General features: G+C 42.8%; 4 protein-coding genes across 4 annotated transcripts; 2 read left to right on the forward strand and 2 right to left on the reverse strand.

Moving 5' to 3' along the window:
* Nucleotides 1-75: 75 nt before the first annotated feature.
* LOC125263141 (rho-related GTP-binding protein RhoA-B-like) lies at nt 76-7280 on the forward strand. The gene is made up of 5 exons (XM_048182051.1): nt 76-220; nt 2247-2404; nt 2470-2590; nt 2668-2798; nt 6860-7280. The coding sequence occupies exons 2-5, from the start codon at nt 2249-2251 to the stop codon at nt 7031-7033; spliced, it is 582 nt and encodes a 193-aa protein (XP_048038008.1). The 5' UTR covers nt 76-220; nt 2247-2248; the 3' UTR covers nt 7034-7280.
* Nucleotides 7281-7369: 89 nt separating this feature from the next.
* Nucleotides 7370-11863, reverse strand: LOC125263137 (transmembrane protein 43). The gene is made up of 12 exons (XM_048182047.1): nt 11676-11863; nt 11431-11568; nt 11227-11361; nt 10500-10594; nt 9613-9662; nt 9470-9539; nt 9323-9393; nt 9103-9230; nt 8927-9001; nt 8317-8418; nt 8123-8240; nt 7370-8005 (listed from the first exon to the last, which is right to left on the reverse strand). The coding sequence occupies exons 1-12, from the start codon at nt 11685-11687 to the stop codon at nt 7803-7805; spliced, it is 1197 nt and encodes a 398-aa protein (XP_048038004.1). The 5' UTR covers nt 11688-11863; the 3' UTR covers nt 7370-7802.
* A 183-nt stretch (nt 11864-12046) lies between these two features.
* Nucleotides 12047-18816, forward strand: zgc:112334 (uncharacterized protein LOC619199 homolog). The gene is given in 12 exon segments (XM_048182043.1): nt 12047-12465; nt 12549-12656; nt 14849-14945; nt 15126-15260; nt 15615-15813; nt 16029-16160; nt 16234-16333; nt 16408-16455; nt 16458-16581; nt 16664-16808; nt 16878-16932; nt 17669-18816. Coding segments are annotated over 12 exon segments (1326 nt in total). The 5' UTR covers nt 12047-12423; the 3' UTR covers nt 17810-18816.
* Nucleotides 18817-18909: 93 nt separating this feature from the next.
* ndufaf3 (NADH:ubiquinone oxidoreductase complex assembly factor) lies at nt 18910-22007 on the reverse strand. The gene is made up of 5 exons (XM_048182052.1): nt 21784-22007; nt 20945-21140; nt 20807-20873; nt 19218-19318; nt 18910-19139 (listed from the first exon to the last, which is right to left on the reverse strand). Exons 1-5 carry the CDS (start codon nt 21870-21872, stop codon nt 19044-19046), a joined length of 549 nt encoding a protein of 182 aa, XP_048038009.1. The 5' UTR covers nt 21873-22007; the 3' UTR covers nt 18910-19043.
* Between the last annotated feature and the right edge of the window lie 21 nt (nt 22008-22028).

Genomic DNA, 22028 nt, shown 5'->3' on the forward strand with positions numbered 1-22028 from the left:
AAACTCTATAGTATCCTGTCTGTGTTTGAATGTGAAAACTTGATGCACTTAATAAATGAAATGTTGGAAACTGAACTGTGGGGACTTTTATTTTCACGCAGCTGTTGAGGACTCTTATTTTGACGGGTTGTTAGTTCAGTCGCCATCTTGTCTGGTTGTGTCTGGCTTCAGGCGCGCGCACTGAACCGACCCGGAAAACTCGAGCCGAGTTAAACTGACGGTGAGACCGAGTTTAATTAAAATCTCCCCGCTTGTTCAAGCTTTAAAAAGATCAACGACTCTTATTAAACTTCACTCGCCCGAGGGAGTCAGTCGGGTCTGAAATGTTCGGTGATTTGAATGACTTTACTGAGAAGAGTCGCTCACTTCCGCTTGTGTAGCTGTTAGCTTCGCATCGACACACTGAAAATAAATACTAACTTTAAAACAAAACACACGTTTATGTGAATGAGAAGTGAATAATAAGATATTTCACCCTTGCGCTGTAAACTTCTGCATTTATTCCTGAAAAGAGTCGGAAGCGCTCAAAACTGATCAAATAGCAGCATATAAACACATTTAAAAACAACTGCGCTTTGATCATTTAATATGAAAGTCTTATTGAATTAACAGTGCTTTTTATCAACTCTTTTCATTAATTTATAATTTTTCTGTGACAGTAGTTTTAATGTTACCGCATTTAACGGGTGAATCTCATGAAAACAAATGAGCAGTTTCATTTACATTGAAAATAATAATTCACATCATGAAAATGAGCCTTTAATTTGCACGCGAATGTTTATTTGATTGTCATTTCTGTAAGTCACTTCTACTGTATTATACATAAAAGTATTGTATTATACATACACCATAAACTCAATTTTCTATTGTTCCTTTTCTATATTTGATAATGAAATGTGGTTAATCGTCATGAAAATAAAAGCCAAGATGCAGAAATATCAATTCTCCTAAAATAATAGTCTGTATTTTTTTTGAAAATATAATTTATAACTATGTTGTTCATATGTGTGTGTAGTTAATATGAAATATAATAATAGGCATTTCTGTAGTTTAAACAGTAGATTGTGGCATTAGCAACACAAAGGTTGTGGGATTTATTTCCCAGGAAAAGCATGAACTGATAATACTAATATGTGCACCTTTAAAGGGATAGTTCACCCAAAAATGAACATTTGATGTTTATCTGCTTACCCCCAGGGCATCCAAGATGTAGGTGACTTTGTTTCTTCAGTGGAACACAAATGATGATTTTTAACTCCAACCGTTGTCGTCTGTCAGTGGTATAATGCATTTCAATGAGAACTTTGTTTATAAGAGTAAATAAAACACGCACAGACAAATCCAAATTAAACCCTGCGGCTCGTGACGACACATTGATGTCCTAAGACACAAAACCATCGGTTTGTGTGAGAAACCGAACAGTATTATATATTTTTACCTATAATACAGCACTATGTCCAGCTGCGTTCAGCACTCGGTTAGTGAGGTCTGATCGCGCTCTGACAGCGGCAGTGATGTCTGGCTCTCATTGAAGTACATGCGCGAGACATCGCTGCCGTCATCAGAACACGCTTTCTGACCTCACATACCGGATGCTCAAGGCAGGTGTATTAGAGGTAAAAAAAATGATATAAATACTGTTCGTTTTCTCGCACAAACTGATGGTTTTGTGTCTTAGGGTATCAATGTGTCCTCACGAGCCGCAGGGTTTAATTTGGATTTGTCCGTCGTGTTTTTTTGACTCTTATAAACAAAGTTCTCATTGACACGCATTATATGACTGACAGACGGCAGCGGTTGGAGTTAAAAATCATAATTTGTGTTCTACTGAAGAAACAAAGTCACCTACATCTTGGATGCTCTGGGGGTAAGCAGATAAACATCAAATGTTCATTTTTGGGTGAACTATCCCTTTAATGCTCTCCGCCAAATGCATAAATCGTGGAATTATAAGGTTCTGTCTGACAGTTTTGTCAAATTGAGTTATTCATATATTCTTATTCTGTGACAACTATTATGTGATGTTTTTTGTGCATCAGAAAGCAGAAGGGTTCTGGATCTGCGCAGCAGGATGGAATTCAAACACGTTTGGAAGCTCAATATCTCAAACTGCTCAGAATGCTTCATATTAATCCTTAATATTCCAGCGTGGAGAAATGCAGTGATGAAATATAATGTAGTGTTATGAACGCGTCCCGTCGCTCTCCGGAGGTCAGTAACGCTGTCCCACTCTTCCGTGTTTCCAGAGATGGCGGCCATCCGTAAGAAGCTGGTGATCGTCGGGGACGGCGCGTGCGGGAAGACCTGCCTCCTCATCGTCTTCAGCAAAGACCAGTTTCCCGAGGTTTACGTGCCCACCGTCTTTGAGAACTACGTGGCCGACATCGAGGTGGACAGCAAGCAGGTAAGGAGCGCAGGTGTTGGTGTCATGTGACGCGTGTCAGAGGCGTGAGCGTGTGGCTCTTTCAGGTGGAGCTGGCGCTGTGGGATACGGCGGGGCAGGAGGATTACGACCGGCTGCGGCCGCTGTCCTACCCCGACACGGACGTCATCCTCATGTGCTTCTCCATCGACAGCCCCGACAGCCTCGGTGAGTCTCGCCGCACGAGCCACGCGTACATCTCACTGCTGCGGCTTCATGTCAACTTTGACCTTTCTGGCCCTCAGAGAACATTCCTGAGAAATGGACTCCCGAGGTCAAGCATTTCTGCCCCAACGTTCCCATAATCCTGGTGGGCAACAAGAAGGACCTGCGGAACGACGAACACACGCGCCGCGAGCTCTTCAAGATGAAGCAGGTGTGTTTCTCAGTCTCTTCCAACCTTGATGTTGTTTTTGTGCTCCACTAGAACAGGTTGATTATTCTCCTCATATTCTCCATTGTTCAGCTCCTCTCTTCCCAGTCTGTCAGTAACGCTCAGGGGTGCGTTTCCCGAAAGCATCGTTAGCCAACGATGGTCGTAAGTCCCATTGAACTCCATTGGTAACGACGGAACTTGCGACCATAGTTTGCTTTGGGAAACGCACCTCTGTTTACTTCCTGTCTCTATGAAGCCCCTCCTTCTGAAAAGCACAATGTGCTCTGATTGGTCGGCTGGAGCAGTGTGTTGTGATTGGCGTTTGGGAAATGTCCCGCCCCTTACCATAACCGCCAGTTTCGACACACCACTAACTAACTCAACCAGGCCCCGCCCCTTTATTCTGCGCATTAATTATTTAAATGAGGAATATTGTGAAGAAACTCAAGATGGAGGCGTTTCAGGGTTCGTACAGATGCTGTAAAATGAAATTCGAGGACTTTTCAAGCAGTACTTTTTTTGATTTTCAAGAACTACAATCAGAGAACTCGAACAATATCTTTATCTTTTCGATTCTAAAAAACAGATATATAAAAATATACGACTAAAACAATATGGTTCGAATAAAGAACTTTAGTGCAGAGAAGAGCAAATAGAAACTTCTTACAAAATTATTATTTAAAAAACATGTAATAACACAAGAAAACAAAGGATTAAATGTGAAGCATTTTAATGTAACTAATTGCAAAGTAATTATATTGCAACTTAATGACTCGTTTGCACTAAGAATATTGTTTCTTTTTTAAGGATTTGTTTTTTTTTAGTTGAGTCAATGACATGACGTGCCTATAATTGTGTTCGAGTGCATCATTTCCATATGTCACTTTATTCTATTAATCCTATTTAGTTTGAATTCATTTTTAGTGTAAATAATACATTTTTGTTTTGTTATCTTAAACCCCCAAAATGGCAGGTGGTGCAACTGTCTGAAAAAGAAAACTATTTAAAATGGTGTCTTAATAATAAAAAAAAATTAAAAACTAAAGACTATGGCGTCATTTGAGGTGTCTACAGAGCCCCTTAGGGGGACCTTTGCAAAAATAAAAATATGTTGCGTGCTCATGCGTCACAATCTGTTTTATTTATGCTGTCCATAACCTATTTCCTGTCCGTCACTGCCATACTGTGAAGATAACAAGCGTATGAATGAATAAAGCTGTATTTGGCTTTTGTTCAGGCAGTATACGCTGTCTCTAATATCACAGCCTTATGTGCGCTTGAACACATCCTCTGTGACGGCTGATGAGTGCAGTGGGCTAAAAAAGTGCTCAAGTGTTGGAGTTGGTCTGTCGTTCCAATCATTCGTTTGTCTTTCTCTGTTCTTCATGTCTGTGGCTCTAGCGCTATTAGAACTGAATGAAGAAGAGAAGCGTTTCTCTGCCACCCGTAAGGATGCCTTAAATCCGTTTTAATAATAATGGGGTTTTGATCTTGTGAAATATCAAATTTTAGTAGCCTACATTTTACTGTTCCAATCATTTTTATATGGGACAATATAAATATACTGCCGTAGTTAAATCCATTTTTTAAATAATTTTAATGTACCAATAGTTTTTCATGAACCATGAAGTTTGGCGTATGACGATGCACACTGAGCCTATTCATGACGCCACAGAGTTCAGTTCGTTAAAGTGGACATAAGGCCTTGAAATATGACGCACTGCCCTAACGAAAGACCAATTTTGAGCAAATAGATCCTTATTAATTCATGTGCATCCATACTGTTAAAGGTCCCGTTCTTCGTGATCCCATGTTTCAAACTTTAGTTAGTGTGTAATATTGTTGTTAGAGTATAAATAAAATCTGTAAAATTTTAAGCTCAAAGTTCAATGCCAAGCGAGATATTTTATTTAACAGAAGTCGCCTACATCGAACGGCCAGTTTGGACTACATCCCTCTACTTCCTTCTTTAATGACGTCACTAAAACAGTTTTTTGACTAACCTCCGCCCACAGGAATACACAAGAGTTGCGTTTGTCAAGTCAAGTCACCCTTATTTATATAGCGCTTTTTACAATGCAGATTGTGTCAAAGCAGCTTTACATTGATAATTGGTATATAATTTTCCTTTTAAAGAATAGTGTCAATGCAGGCAGATCAAAAGCACTGTTGAATGAATGTCAAGAATACTGATGAATATCAAATGTCAAGTCAAATTAAATTAAATTAGGGCTGCACGATTAATCGTATTTTATCACGATAACGATATCTGCTTCTCCCGATTGATTTTAAATAATCGTCACGATATTGGCCCACTCTATGAAAATGAACATAATTTGGAAATATTGGAAGTAATATTAGGAATTTCGCTGTTGTATCTTTTGAAGTTCCTAAAGGTTTAACCAGTTTTCATAATGTTGATCAGCTAGAAATGATTTTTCTTTGCTTTACAAATTTGCTGGGCAATTTGAATCTGGTTTGTCTTATTGCAAACGAATTGTGTTGCTTTAAAATCTAATGTGAATACATATTACAAAGCGCTCACCAAAACCATGTTTTGTATTGATTTACCATCTAACGAAGTTATCATAGTTGGTTAAATTAAGTCGTTGTGCCACCTACAGGCCTTTTGGGTGAATTGTAGGTTGGTAAAGAACTTGCAAAATAGCCATAATTACATTACTCTTTTTGATAGAATAAACGTAATTAATAATCGTGATTATAATTTTGAGGAAACTGTGGCACTGTAGAGTGTGTTTGTCGCCATGTCGTCGAAACGCTGTTATTTTTATCCCGCAGTCCAATCACCGGGTCTGATTCCGGCTCAAATTGATAGGGTAAAATTAAAGACATGTTTACAATAACACTGAGCGCGTGCATCTCCACGTTATGGTAAGAGGCGTGACCTTTCCGGGCAAGATGCGCTAAACTGCTGTCGAATCACAACACAGGAACCGCTGGCACAATCAGAACTCGTTACGTATTTCTGAAGGAGGAACTTCATAGAACAAGGAAGTCATCAGCCCGTTTTTATGACAGTGGAAACAGCGGTATACAGATAAGTAAATTATGTGAAAAATACTGTGTTTTTTTACACGCGAAACATGAACACATGTTATATTGCACACTATAAACACAATCAAAGCTTCAAAAAAACACGAAAAACGGGACATTTAAATTGAAATATGAATATGGAAACATTAATAAACTGTATAGCCTATACACAATTATTTTATAATTGAATTATTTATTCATAAAATCATCACAGCCATCATGTTTTTTTTTTAGTATTCCTCATGTACGATAGATTCTGAATTGAAACAAAAATCAGCCTTGTGCATTTATGACATCAATTACTTAAAATGTAATTTTGTATTTTACTTTTCAGATTTTTAGTATCAAGTACAGCAAAACTACAGCGCTTCCATGAGGCTATTTTACTGCGATCAACACAAAACCTTCTGTTGAAGAACACTCAACGATACGTTATTAAACTGAACATATATTCATTTATTTACAAGTTTTGTGCTCGCTTTTTTCTGTTTTATTTGTTGCACCCATTTCTGAATTGCTTTGTTTACACCAAAATATTACACTAATTCAGAAATTGGTGCAGTAATTTCTAAATTTTATTTTATTTTCATCTTCAGAACACAAATTAAGATATTTTTGATGAAATCTGAGAGACTCGTCCATAGACAGCAATATAATCAACACTTTCAAGGTCCAGAAAGGAACTAAAGACATCGTTAAAGCAGTCATGTGACTGCAGTGGTTCAACCTTAATGTTATGAAGAGACGAGAATACTAATGAGAATATTAATATTAATTCAGTAAGTGCTGTTTTCAAGGGTTTTCCTGGACTGGATTTCAAAAAGTCCAATTCAAGCAGCTTGTACAAACCCTGAAATCTTGTTCATGCTCCAACAGCAACATTATACTCTAGAAAGAGTTTTTGCTGCCTGTATATAAATGCACGTCCATCTGTCCGTGCGAAAGTGTGATTCCGGTGCAGACAGACGGTCGCTCACGGTGTTTTGGCATCTCTTTCTGTCCCGCAGGAGCCCGTCAAACCCGAGGAGGGCCGAGACATGGCCAACCGCATCTGTGCCTTCGGATACATGGAGTGCTCTGCCAAAACCAAGGACGGCGTGCGGGAGGTGTTCGAGATGGCCACCAGGGCGGCGCTGCAGGCCAGGAAGGGCAAGAAGAGCAACAAATGCCTGCTGCTGTAAACGGACTGTGTTCATTTTATTCCTTTTAACTGAATCAGTTCATCTAGTGTTGAGAGTTTATGTCAGTATTTAACGCTTCGATTGAATTTGCCACATTCAGACTCGCCGTGAGCCGCAAACACACGAATATGCAACCGATCCGGACCAAGGTGCACTGCACACACTCGGACAGACTTGAAACTCATTCTTTTGTCTTTCACAATAAGCAGAATTTGGTATGTTTGTGTATTAAAGCCTTTATAAGACACTTTTGATGCGTTGTTTGTCATGCAGTGATTTACATCTACATTCATCCATCCAGTTTTTATCCAAAGAGACTTACAACTGAAACACTGATGTGGAAAACACTGAAGGATTTGACCTTTATTTCTGCAGTCACACACACACATGAAACAGACACTGTTGATGAAGCTCACTCTGAAACATCATGTTCCTCCTCAGCGTTTCTGTCAAATATCTAAACATTCTTCATCAAGATACATTTACTGGAGAAAATATCTTGTTTAATGAAATGAAGTGAGATTTTGTTTATCTGCTAATAGAGTCAAAAAAATAAATAATTCAAAGTCAGATACATTATTTCCATTATTTTGCTTCTCCAGTAAATGTTTCTTGATTTAAGAACGTTTAGAAATAGAAACAAGACAGAAACACTGAGGAGGAACATGATTATTTGCAGTGTAAAAAAAACAGGTTCATTATAGCTGCTCAAAACATTAGAGAAGCTCAAAGCTGATGGTTCGATTATCGCTGCTGGACGTCAGACTAGTCACTGGTTCTTCTTGGACGGCGCTCTAGCGTGTGCGATGAGCAGCGGCAGGAGCGCGAGCAGCGCTATCGTCACGCCCAGCAGAGGGCGATAGAAGATCCAGCCGGCGGCGATGGTGAGCAGCGACAGCGAACAGGAGACGCAGAGAGCGAAGATCTTCAGCCCCGCCGACACCAGCTCACGCAGCACAGGAACACTGTCCACTGAACCAGAGAGACGTCACGACTCAACAACCACCCATCAGAGAGTGTGTGTGTGTGTGTGTGTGAGTGTGTGTGTGTGTGTGTGTGTGTGAGTGTGTGTGTGAGAGTGTGTGTTACCCAGTGTATAGATGATACGTGTGCTCAGACTGACGGACAGAAACATGAGCGCCCATCCTCCGAGCCTCAGCGCCCACGTCTTCATGGCGTTCAGCTGATGTTCTCTAGCAAACACCTCCTGCAGTGAAACACACACACACACACGTCAGCAGCGCGACTGCAGCGGCGGATCCGTGTCATGTGACGTGACGCACCTCTGCTGACAGATCGCCCATGTACAGGATCTCCAGCGCGCCTCCGGCCCGCGTCCTGAAGGCCGTCAGCCGATCCGCCTGCTGCATGGCCACAATACTGACCTACACACACACACACACACACACACACACACACACATGAACCCTTCCTCAAAAGCCTGATAATCACATTTGAGACTCATTTGATTTTTCAAAAAAAAAAAAAAAAAAAAAGATGGATAATCGAGTAATGTGAAGCTGCTTCAGTCCAGTAAGTGTTCATCAGAAATATTACTAACAATATCAAAGATATTCTTACGTTTACTTGATAAAAATCAGTAAAGATTTCACAGGAAAAACAGCTGAAGGACGTTTGTTCAATTAAACTCAATCAGAGACAGAAGGACTGGAGGAGATTGTGTGCGACAGATTTCAGAATTCCAACTTTTTCTCACAATTGCAAATTTCTTCACAAACCGTTTTGATTTTTATTCTTCCATAAGAATTCTGTTCTGTTCACTGCTGACAGTGACTGACACTCGTCTGACAGACTGACTGTATTAGGTTTCTCCACAGGAGTGGAGGATGATGTCACATGCAGAGAGTAAGAGAGCTGATTGGCTGTTCTCACCTTGTGGGCGGGGCCAGGATAGAATCCGTCACCGCTGAGACCAGCGTAAGCGAAACGAACACGAACGTCACCGACCTGAACAACAACAAGACAACATCACCATGGATACAGCAACATTCAGTGTGTGTGTGTGTGTGTGTGTGTGTGTGTGTGTGTGTGTGTGTGTGTTCGCTCACCTCTGGACGTCGAGGGTTTGCCGTGTGGTAAAAATAATCATCCTGCACCGTGAGGAAGGTGTTGAACACAGGAACAGGAAGTCCTGCGAGACTCAGCGTCTGGAAGTCATTGATCTGCTCCACCAGCCCTGGACACACACGCGTGATCAACACGTGACACGCCTGCCGCGGGACGAGGAAGAGGAAGAGGAAGAGGAAGAGGAGGAAGAGTGTGTGCTACCTTTGGACAGGAAGAGCCTCCCGACCCAGACGTCCGGAGCCACGACCGTCACGCTCTCCACCGCCATGGCACTGAGGAAAACACGACACACACGTCACACACACGCGTGTGCGACACATCACCGTTCACCAGACCGCGGCGGCTCACCTGGGGTTCATGTGTCCGACCTCCTGATCGAAGTGTCTGCTGCTGATGACCTCTGACTTCCACTCGGTGTCTGTAAGAAACACAAGCTCAGTGAGACGTTCCCGAGACACTGCGAGAAACGGCAGGAGGCGGCCGACACTCACTGTACGAGTACGTCGTTTCCGTCTTCGTCTCTCCGTTTTCCTTAATGTCCCTGAAAGGAATCAGATGAGCGTGATGAGTGTGAGTGAATCAGATGATGAATGTGAGTGAATCAGATGATGAATGTGAGTGAATCAGATGATGAATGTGAGTGAATCAGATGATGAATGCGAGTGAATCAGATGATGAATGCGAGTGAATCAGATGATGAATGTGAGTGAATCAGATGATGAGTGTGAGTGAATCAGATGATGAATGCGAGTGAATCAGAGATGAATCAGATGATGAATGCAGATGATGAATGTGAGTGAATCAGATGATGAATGTGAGTGAATCAGTGTGATGAGTGATGATGATGAATGCGAGTGAATCAGATGATGAATGCAGTGAATCAGTGAATGTGAGTGAATCAGATGATGAGTGTGATGCGAGTGAATCAGATGATGAATGCGAGTGAATCAGATGATGAATCAGTGTGATGAGTGTGAGTGAATCAGATGATGAATGTGAGTGAATCAGATGATGAATGCGAGTGAATCAGATGATGAATGCGAGTGAATCAGATGATGAGTGTGAGTGAATCAGTGTGATGAATGCGAGTGAATCAGATGATGAGTGTGAGTGAATCAGTGTGATGAATGCGAGTGAATCAGATGATGAATGCAAGTGAATCAGATGATGAATCAGTGTGATGAATGCGAGTGAATCAGATGATGAATGCAAGTGAATCAGATGATGAATGCGAGTGAATCAGATGATGAATGCGAGTGAATCAGATGATGAATCAGTGTGATGAGTGTGAGTGAATCAGATGATGAATGTGAGTGAATCAGATGATGAATGCGAGTGAATTTGCTGATGGCCGTGTGTCAGACAGAGGTGTGTCGACCTGCTCTCACTGTACTCCACCCACTGGTACATCTCCACCTGCCTCTGCAGTTTCACCGCCTGCACAGACACGCCGTAGTTTGGGTCGTACAGCGGCTGCGGACACACAGAACCGTCAGTCCATTCCAGTCCCATTCACTGGCTCATAATTGCATTCAGTTCTGATTCTGATTCCATATCCATTCATTTGGACATATATCAGATACAGTAGATCAATGTTTCTCAAGGAAAACCATCTCTGAACTAATGCTGTAAACCAGGGGTTTTAAAACTGAGGTTAAAATTAACAATTGCTTTGAATACAAACATTTCAGATTCACATAAGGCATTTTTTATAATCATAACATACCTATTTAATTATGTATCTACCCAAATTAGTTTTTTTTTTTTTTAAATATAAACATTTAAACAAATACAAATAATGTTTAGTGAAGTTTTGTTCAAGCATCGACTGAAAACAACACAGACAAAAATTACAGAATTTTCATTTTTGTGTGAACTATCCCTTTAAATCCAAAGAAGGCTGAACACTAAAGAAAATATTTTGAAGAATATGGGTAACCAAACAGTTGGCCCTATTTACTTCCATAGTATTTTTTAACCCATCAACTGTTTGGTTACTCATAGTCTTCAAAATATCTTCTTTAGTGTTCAGCCAAAGAAAGAAATTCATGACAGAATTTTTTTATTTTTTAGTGAACTGTCCCTTTAAGAGTCGATAATGTCACCTGTGCGGTCCGCAGGGTTCCGGTCAGATGAACCAGGCGATTGTTGTTCTGAGGGTCCAACATCATGTCTGGATGAAGAGACACGACCTGAGAGAGACCCTCATCCAGAGACGAGCTCGTGCGCAGAGCGCGACCCTACAGACACACAGATGATTGACAGATGGACTGACCGATTGATTGACTGATTGATTGATTGACTCTCACCTCATTTGTGAACAGCACGTATAATGACAGCACGAACAGACACAGGCCCGCGATCACGCCGCCCGTGCTCGCGCTCAGACGCTCCAGGAAACCCTCGGGTTTGCGCTCGTGAACGCGCGTGTGCTGCTCGCCTGAGAACTGACAGGTGAAGACAGCGTTATTACTGCAGCACTGAGCAGACTGCTCTGCTGGTGAATACTGGAGCGCAGACTTACAAATCAGACATATAAAGATGAATGACTTACTGCTTCAGTCATTCTGTGTGTTTCAGGAAGAGACGCTGATCAGCGCGATCGCGAATGTGAATCTTTACCGTCCCAAACAACAGCTTCGCGCGTCTGTTTCTGATCAAACTATCGCTTTAAAACGACCTTAAGACGCGAAAAGGAGCGAAACTCACAAAACTCGACCGGTTCATCGGATCGAGGAAGTTTCTGGCGCTGAGCATGCTGGGGGATGTAGTAACTTTCGAGCTGAGCATGATGGGAAATGTGTATGCACTGTCAAAAACTGTCTCTTGTCATCGCAGAATGTAAACTATATTATCATCCATGTCTGATCTGATAAATGTGACTGTAAGGCATGAAGATATTAAGTTATTACAAACTTTAACATGAAGCTGCTTTGAATCAATGTTTGTTGTGAAAGTAGAGCTACTAAATAAATAAAATGTACTTTAAACTGAGTACTCAATTCGTGTATGAATAATAATATATTGAGAAACATTGTTTTATTACAATTAATGTGTTATCTTTTATAGTTTTATTATTGTGAAAATTAATTGGCTCAAATCTAAAAATGAAGTAATATCTCAAACTAGGCTAGCTGTCACTCATAAAGCCGCAGATAAACAGAGAGATGGTGTGAATGTCAGTGACCCTCCATGACGTGAGGATTATGAGTTTAGGATAATAAAGTAATTACACACACACACACACGCGCGCGGCTGAAGCAGACGGATGAAGTGTGTGTTTCAGACGGTCGAGCGTCAGAATGCCGGAGTTTGATGTGATTGTTCTGGGAACAGGACTGAAGGTAAGAGTCATCAGACTGGTTCAGACTGGTTATCGAGGAGTGTTGATGATGTTCCAGCTCAGTCATCTGCTTGTGTCCTGCAGGAATGTGTTTTATCTGGACTGATGTCAGTCAACGGGAAGAAGGTCCTTCATATAGACTGTAACCCGTATTATGGAGGAGAGAGCGCCTCTATTTCACCCCTGGAAGAGGTCAGCCGTCACACACACACACACACACACACACATCAGCAGCAGTGGTCACTCGAGGATGACTGTCCTTGGTCGTCTACTCTTGGGTCTTTAGACGGCTGTAGAGGCCGATCCGTGATCTCACTCTTTGCTGCAGTGTGGGCAGAGCAGAGCGCTGATCTTTGGTGGTGGTTGGGCTTTTTTATCTTATTCCTTGTGAAGCTGATGCTATTTCATGATGTGCAGTACCGTCTTGCATGGATTTCTGGTCAATCGAAGTTGGTACTGCATTATTACAGTGGCTTCCTCCAGGACGCTGATGTTGGTGCGTCTGTCCTCCCAGCTGATCCTCAGAGTCTTTCGTAAGGATCTCTGGTGCTGTTGTTCCAGTGCCTGCTGTAGGTGGTTCATGACGCGCTCCATACAGTAGGGTGGGGAGGACAGCGGCTCTGTAGACCAGGAGTTTCGTTTGGGCTGTTAGGTCTCAGACTTCTAAGACACTTTTCCTGAGTCTGGCGTAGGCTCCACTGGCACAACTCGATTGACCTCAGAATCGACGTCAGCTTGTCAGGAAAGAAGGCTGCCGAGGTAGGGGAAGTGGTCATGTTTTCAAAGGTGGTGTTGTCCACTTTTATGGTGGGCTGGGTAGCTGGCTGCTTGGGTGGAGATTGATATTGGACCTGGGTCTTCTTGATGTTTAAGGTTAGGCCCAGGGAAAGGCATTCAGGATGCCCTGTAGGTCTTCTGAGGAGTGTGCTGCGATGACGTTATCGTCTGCGTACTGGAGCTCCATGATGGTGGTTGACTTTTCTCTTGGTCTTGAACCTGTGAAGGTTGAAGAGTCTGCCATCAGTTCTGTACATGACTGGCATCCCCTGTGGCAGCTCTTCACCAGTGAGGTGGAGTATGGCTGCAATGAAGATGGCAAACAGGGTGGGTGCGATGATGCATCCCTGTTTGATCCTCGTTTCCACCGTGGAAGGCTCGGAGCCACCATTGCTGAGCTCTGTGACTGACATGCTGTCAGTATTCTGATATACTTGTCGTGACAGCTGTACCTTGATAGTATGCTCCACAGTATGCTGTGCATTTGTCAGGACTATATAGGCAATGTACAAAGACTGCCTTTTTTACAGCATTTTTCCTGTAGTTGCCATGCTGTGAATGTCATGTCTGCTGTACCTCTGGATGGGCTGAAGCCACACTGTGATTCTGGGAGTACTTCCTCAGACAGTGGTAGCAGTCGGTTTGCAGGGACTTGTTGACAGGAGCGAGATCCCCCTGTAATTTCCACATTCAGCCTTGTCCTCCTTCTTGAATATGGTCACTATTAGAGCGTCCCTGAGCTCCGAGGGAAGTTCTTATTATTCCCAGACCTTGAGGATTAGGGCATGAATGTGGTACAAGAGCTCTGATCCACCTTCCTTTAAAATCTCAGCTGGGATCCCATCTGGACCGGCGGCCTTGTTGTTCTTAGCTCCTGATGCCGTCTTGTACCTCTATTATAGTTGGAGGTCTCCCCATGTCTTCTCTGATGGGGATCTGTTTGGTAATGTCTATTTCAGTTGTGCTGTAACTGTTGAGGAGTTCTTGGAAGAGAACTCCTCTCCTGCCTGTCCTTTGTGCACAGGGGGTTTAGGCCGCCCACGGTAGCTTGGACCTCTGGTGTCACCCGAGTCTGTCAGTCTCTGGATTTCCAGATCCTTGTCTGTCCACCAAGAGTTCTTTAACTCCCTCACCCATCTCTGGACATCCGCCTTGACTCTGGAGTGAGCCAGCCTTTTGGCCTTGCAGGTTACATCATTTTACCAGGCACGAAAGGCTTTCCTTATTTCTATCCCTGTGTCATTCTCAAACTGGTATTTTCTGGATTTGTACCCAAGAATGGTTTTGCAGGTAGCGAGGATGGTAGACTTGATTGTTGTTTTTCCTGTTGGAGGCTTTCCCCAGGAGAGGCCTGATGGCAGTTTCATCAAGGCTGTCAAAGTTCAGCTGCCTCTGGCTCGTACGGTGACAATGTTTGGAGCAGTGGTGTCTCCAAGATGCCTTAAATGTGTTTTTTAAGGTGTTCGTGATGGTGAGGTCGTACTGAGCACTAGTCGAGGAGCATAACTCACACACACACACACACACACACACACACACACACAAACAATCTGTATTATATAAAGCGCTGCAGAAATAAAGCTGACTTGACTTGTTCTTCTGAACAGCTTTATAAGAGGTTCCAGGTTCCTGTTCCTTCTACATCAATGGGACGCGGGAAAGACTGGAATGTGGATCTGATTCCTAAGTTTCTCCTTGCAAACGGTGAGAGTCGTGTGTGTGTGTGAGAGAGAAAGAGTGTGTGTTTGAGAGTGTGTATGTGAGAGTGTGTGAGTGTGCGTGATTGTGAGTGTTTGTGTGAGTGTGTGTTGATGCTTATGTGACGATGGTGATGTTGATGATGATGATGATGATGATGATGGTGATGGTGTCTCTTCATCACAGGGCAGCTGGTGAAGATGCTGCTCTACACTGAAGTCACTCGCTATCTGGACTTCAAGGTGGTTGAAGGCAGTTTCGTGTTCAAAGGAGGGAAACTTCACAAAGTTCCCTGCACTGAGACTGAGACGCAGAATTCAGGTAATTTTTAATAATTGCCAATTAAATTTATTTTTATACTGTATTTTCTATTTTCATTTTAGTCAAAGTTTTGTCATTTTGTTGTGTTTTTGTTATTTTATTAGTTTTATTTTTTTTTTAATATTTTTTATAGTTTTATGTATTTTTATTTCAGTGTTCACTTTAGTTATTTTAGTATTTCAATGTAAAGTAAACGAAGATGGGAACTGTTGCCTTGGCAAGTAACTGAAAAAAACAAACATGTTTTTTAATATTTTATTTCAGTTACTGTTTCATTCATTTCACGTAACGTAAATATTTGTCATGGATGTGTTCAGTTTTAGATCAGGATGATAACCCCAGTGTTTCTCTCAGATCTGATGGGGATGTTTGACAAGCGCAGGTTCCGTAAGTTCATGTCCTTCATCCTGAACTTTGAGGAGAACGATCCGCGGACACATCAGGACATGGACCCACGCAGAGCCACCATGAGGGACGTGTTCCGTCACTTTGACCTGGGCGATGATGTCATGGAGTTCACAGGTCACGCTCTCGCCCTTCACATCAACGATAAGTGAGGATACAAACTCATACGATATTAGACTTTGTTTGAAAGCAACACACTTCCTGATTCTGGAAAATATAGAGATAATGAACAGTATTAGTAAAATATTACATTGTCCATGCTATGCTAATGTCTTCTGTTCTTCTGAAGCGAGTCTCAGACGATACTCAGTTCAGTGTGTGTCTGTGTGATTTTGTTGACCTGCGAAACTGTGTGTGGATTAGTTACCTGGAGCAGCCGTGTCTGAAGACCATCAACCGGATCAAGCTGTACTCCGAGTCTCTGGCGCGCTACAACTTCAGCCCGTTTCTCTACCCGCTGTTCGGTCTGGGCGAGCTGCCGCAGGGATTCATCAGGTGAGATTCAGACATGGCATGAGACCAGTGAGCGCTCACACATGAAGCCTGAAAGACGCGTGTCGCTCCGCAGGCTAAGCGCCGTCTACGGGAACAGCTACATGCTGAACAGACGCGTGGACGAGATCGTGATGGAGGGCGGCCATGTGGCAGCGGTGCGGTCTGAAGGAGAGGTGAGCAGAAACGCACCTTCATCCGCCCCTCGTGATGACAGTGATGATCTGACTGTGTTTGTGTCCCGATGAAGGTCTTCCGCTGTAAGCAGCTGATCTGCGACCCCAGTTACGTGCCGGAGCGCGTGTGAAGAAGGCCGGCCGCGTCATACGGGTCATCTGTCTGCTCAACCACCCCATCAAAAACACGCATGATGCCAACTCCTGCCAGATCATCATCCCGCAGGCGCACCTCAACAGGAAGTCAGGTGAGAGCGTCAGAACCTGTTGGCTTGTGTGTGGTCTCCGTCTTCAGCGCGCCGTCAGTGTGCGTCTGGTGTTTGTGTGCAGATATCTACGTGTGTCTGGTGTCCTACTCTCATAACGTGGCCACCGAAGGGAAGTACATCGCTGCCGTGAGCACCATGGTGGAGACCAGCAACCCTGAGAAGGAGGTTCAGCCCGGTTTGGCCCTGCTGGAGCCCATCATGGAGAAGTGAGCACCAAACCTCTCAGCAGTGGCGTGATGTACATGCGTGTCACTCACGGTACTTCTGTTCCGCAGGTTTGTGTCCGTCAGTAACCTCATGGTCCCGACGGACGATGGCCGCCGGAGTCAGGTAACGAACGCTCAAGTCAGCTTTATGTCTGCTGCACTTCATACAGAACAGATTGTTTCACAGTGATACATTCGATTCTGCTGTAAAGCTGCTCTAAAAAGACAACAGTGTCACGTAGAGCTGCACGATTCTGGATAACTTGAGAATCATGATTAATTTACTAGAGGTTCTGACAAAATTTCTGCCGTCTATTTAAAATGTTTAATTAATCTGAATGAATTATTTAAAAAATCTGTTTGAGGGAATGATTCAATGACTCGCTCATAAAGACTTCATTACTGCATCAGTGCTTTTGAACGAATCTCTTAAATGAATGATTCAATGACAAATACATATTTTTAACAGTCACTTGTCGCCACCTACTGGTGTAATGATGTCATTGATACAATCTTTATTTGAAGCATCAAGTTACTTTCAAAAGGTGATTTACTTGATTTTGACCGTAGACATCAGTGTTTATATCTGAACTATAAACTTTTATCCCAGTACTTCTGTGATAATATGAATATTTGTAACGGTACCGTGTGTTACATATCTATACATGACTGGGTGATGATCTGAATGTTCGCTGTGATCGTACTTTATTAAACGCAGAGCCGAATCGCTGTCATTTAGGAATGAGACCGTGTGGGTGTTTGAATCGAGATCGCCATCTTTTAACGATTAATCGTGCAGCTCCAGTGTCATGTGACACCAACGCCCGCCAGCACAGCTGATTATTGTGTTTTTCATCTAGATCTTCATCTCTCGATCGTACGACCCCACGACGCACTTCGAGACCGACACCGAAGACATCATGGATCTTTACCGCCGCATCACGGGGTCAGAGTTCATCTTCAGGAACCCCAGAGATGGCGACAGCGACTCTGACGAGTGAACGAGGGATCGTTCAGCCAAACGTGATCATTCTGTCATCGTTATCATTTGAACACAACTGAGAAACACTGTCTGTGGGATTTTGTCTGCCAGTGTTGTTTGGTTCCCAATGTCTACTGAATATCGAACGTCGTGCAGGTAAATGATGACAGAACGATCGTTTTTGGGGTGGACGATCCCTTTAAGTGTCAGTAATTCCCCCTGCTGTCAGAAACATGAAACTATGTGCGAGACTTCAGCAGAATCAGGCTGCGTCTGCATTCATCCGGACACATTTGGAATCCGTCCACACTTTCAAGCGTTTTCCAAAAGTTTCTCTTACTCTTAAAACATCTAACTGCATGAAAGCTAATAAAAGCTCCCTTAGATGATACCGTATCAAGTTCTCACGCTACTCCTCCGACAGAAAAAATATCTCACCCTTTTACTGGTCGCACTTAATCGCCATTCCACGTTTGGTCTAAAGCACAAATCATGTTTGGCTGCAGTACATTTCCGGTCACCTTTGCAGGAATGTAAAATGCAGTCAAATTTATCTTCAGCAACACTACGAAAGTGAATAGCACATATGGACAGATATGTATGGGTTTGATATGCGTCACATGACTAAACGTGCGCACCTTCGTTTTCACAGTCCAAACTATAATATATATCCGCTTGAGAGAGCACTTTCAAAAAGCTTTTTACAGGACAAAAATGCATCAAAATATTGAGAAAATGATGCTTTTTTCACATGTATCTGGATTAATGTAGGCGTAGCCTCAGCTAATTTGAATCAATTCTGTCAACTATAGAATCAAACCAACATTAACTAGAGAAAGACACATGAACACAATGAAATGACTGATGGTAGTTTGTGCAGATCTTTTCTTGTGAACACTTGTTTGTTGTAAGTGTTTCCTTCATTTGCATTTGCAGATATTCACGTTCTCCTACAGTAGTCAACTTCTGTTTCCTGTGTGTGCTGTGATGTGTGGTAGATGGTAACGCTGGTGCTAATAAAGATGTGATGTGATGACGAGTGTGTGTTTGTGTCTGAGCTCAGATTAACCCATTATCACAGAGGACAGAGAGATTAACAGCCTCAATCTGGGACACACACACGTTTAATACCTTTAATCTGTCTGTATTCACTATACATTCATCAGCAGAACTCTGCCATAAAGACATTTACAGAGGTCATGTGACACACATGAGGAAATGACATCACAAAACATGTTTCCTGCGTGATGCTGTCATTCGACGGCGCTCGAGGCCGGAGGGGGAATCAACGCGGCCGCTACTAATCGCCTCTCGCTGGACAGGAAGTTGAACGTCGCACATGCGTTGGGCTGCAAGAGAAAGATTCAAACGGTGAACCGGCGCTGACGTGTGGCTTTATACAGTGAAGAGAATGTGAGGGCGTTTACCGTGTCCTGAACCTCGACGGCGATGCCCTTCTTCCTCAGGGAGTCCAGCACGTTTGGATCCAGACGTTCAGTACGAGCTCCCGTCCCCAAAACCAGAACCTCTGCAAGACCACCATCAGTTACCGTTAGCTAGGGCTGGGACAACACGTCTCCTTACAGCGGATCTGAATCGATCGTGATGTTTTCTCTCTTGAACCGATTCTGAGCTTAGTTGTAACAGCAGATGGCGCTCTAGGCCAGTGTTTAACCACACGCTCAAACGCTCACGAAGAAGAGTGCTGGACAGTCAGGCTCAGAATGATTTTATGACGGCAGATTAACGAAACACAGCCCACTGCAAACTTTTCCAACTTTTTAAATGATTATTTTACGTTTAAATGGTGTGTGTGTAAGGAACCGTAAGCAAGCAGAGTAACGTTACGTGTGTTTTAGCGCCATCTGCTGTTAAAACTGAGCTCAGGATCGATTCGAGAGAGAATCGCAATACATCGGAAAATATCAGAATCACTCCAGATTTTGTATCGCGAATCGATGTATTGTTCCAGCCCGACTATTAGCTAAAACTGAAAGCCACAAAACATCATTTTCATTGCTTGAAACAAAATAAGCACAAACTGAAATATACAGAGCCCCACACATGACATGCAAAATGTATTTAGTTTCAAAGAATTAACAATTCCTTCTCTCATTTTAGTTAAATCGTGGCCTTGCTGAAATAATTCACTAAAACAAGGGAACAAATTATTACAACGTGGACATGATTTAGTAAAATGGGAGAACAAATTATTATATTGTCCACTAAGAACGAATTATATCGTCTGCACAATTTACTTTAAAGCGAAGGAACGAATTTGTAAAACGCGCTGATGTATTAGTAATCATGTGACTGAAGTGTTCATTCGTTTGTGCGGGGCTCTGTAGAAATACAATAGAATATAAAAAATAAAACTTATTTTATTTCAGCTAGTTGCCAAGGCAATATTTCTCATTTTCATTTAGTTTAACCTGATGTACTAAAATAACTAAAACTGAAATAAAAACGAATAAAAATGTCAAACATACAACAAAATTTTACCGAAAATGAAAATTAAAATTATTCTAAATATTAATAAAAACTATAATGGTGTCTCAGTCATACTAAAATAATCCTGCTGCATACTGACTACTAGCTTTTACAGTAGTACACTACTAACGAATAAAGTTGCGTCCAGTTGAGAAATTAATCTTTTGATCAAAGAAATAACCCTGGAAAGAATTGCAATTAAATTAGCAGCTTTTCACACCCCTTTACGACTTTTTTTTTTTTTTCCAAAAACGTGAGTAGCGACAAATTTAGTGACTTTTTGGTCTGCTGGTTAACGTAGTCGTTTCGTTGTCTGACAGAACAGCTTTACTGCACATTCAGATATATATTATATTAAAGTACAGAAGTACAGCACGTGAGCTCGGTTTAGGAGAGAAACAGATGTGAAGTGACGACAGGAGGAACTTTACGTCGTTTAGCGACATTTAGCTACTTTCTGAGCAGCTGTTTTCCACTGCAGACAGCAGGTGGCGCTGGTGCACACGTGGAGGAATGATTTGCTCACCGATGCGCGGCTCCAGCAGATGAAACAGAGACAAGCTCTCCTCCGTGATGTCCGTGTGACGGCCCACCTGTAACAGAAACACACAGTGAGCGCGCGGCGAGCGTGAAGCGCGAGGTTTGAGCTTCGATCTGCGCTCACGTTCCACTGCAGGATGGCCGGCGGCACCACGGCACACGGGCCCAGCACTCTGTTGCCGCTGATGTTGAATCCTCGCGGGCTGTAGCTGTAGATGATGGTTCCTGCCTCCGCCTCCTTCTGCATCACGGACACCGTGGTCCTCTGGTACAGCTCGTCATCGGCGGGGCCGAGCCTGTGGCTGCGCAGCGGAGCGACTCTGCAACAGACGCATGTCGCATTTAATACATCACGCTTTCGTTAAAGCATCTGCAGTGGCTAGTAAAAGGTGTTTTATGCACGAGTTTTCGCTGCATTTACACTCTTCTGACCAGCAGGGGTCGCCAGCGTGTGGCGTCTCCAGCAATTCGAAACGAAAAGTGAATTATTTTGTGATGCTGTTGGTTCATTTTCCCCATCACTACCAACTTGATCTGTTGCGAACTCGGCGTGGGTAAATCTTTCGCTCTCATGCGATCGCAGCAGTAAATGTGAGCGCGCCTCAGGGAATCTTTGGACGGTCTACTATATTTCCCAGAACGTCCAGTATCCCATCATGACCTTCTACGTATTTCTAGTGGAATTAATTAATCTGAAGTAATAAATCAGCCGTGACCTTTATCTGATCAGACCTACAAAACTTTAAATATTTTCATAGAAAAATTTTAAATAATTGTATTAATTATGTAGGAATAATTTTATTTCTGGGATAGCTAGACACACTTAAACATGCTAATTAAACCTAAGGTCATGTGACAATGTAGCGTACTACACAGTGCGCAGTAGACAGTAAATACTACACACTATACAGTGCACTAGAGACATCAGGACACACTCGTTCTCATCTGCAGCGAAACGTTTACCGGGTCAGAGCTGGAAGAACCCTCGAACCGAGCCGCAGTCCGTGAACGCATCCCGGTGACAGTAACCTCGCGCAGCTCACAGCGGCCATGACGCGCGGAACTCACGCGCTCGCGTGCACACGGACACATTTGACTGGCACACACTGCCGGTGTCAACATCCTCCGCAGGTTGACGCTTCTCATCTGCCCATGTTTAAAGTCTAACCGCTTCAAACCTGTATATATTATTGTGTTCTCTTATATTC

Source organism: Megalobrama amblycephala, linkage group LG2 (assembly GCF_018812025.1).
Source record: "Megalobrama amblycephala isolate DHTTF-2021 linkage group LG2, ASM1881202v1, whole genome shotgun sequence".
Lineage (NCBI taxonomy): Eukaryota > Metazoa > Chordata > Actinopteri > Cypriniformes > Xenocyprididae > Megalobrama > Megalobrama amblycephala.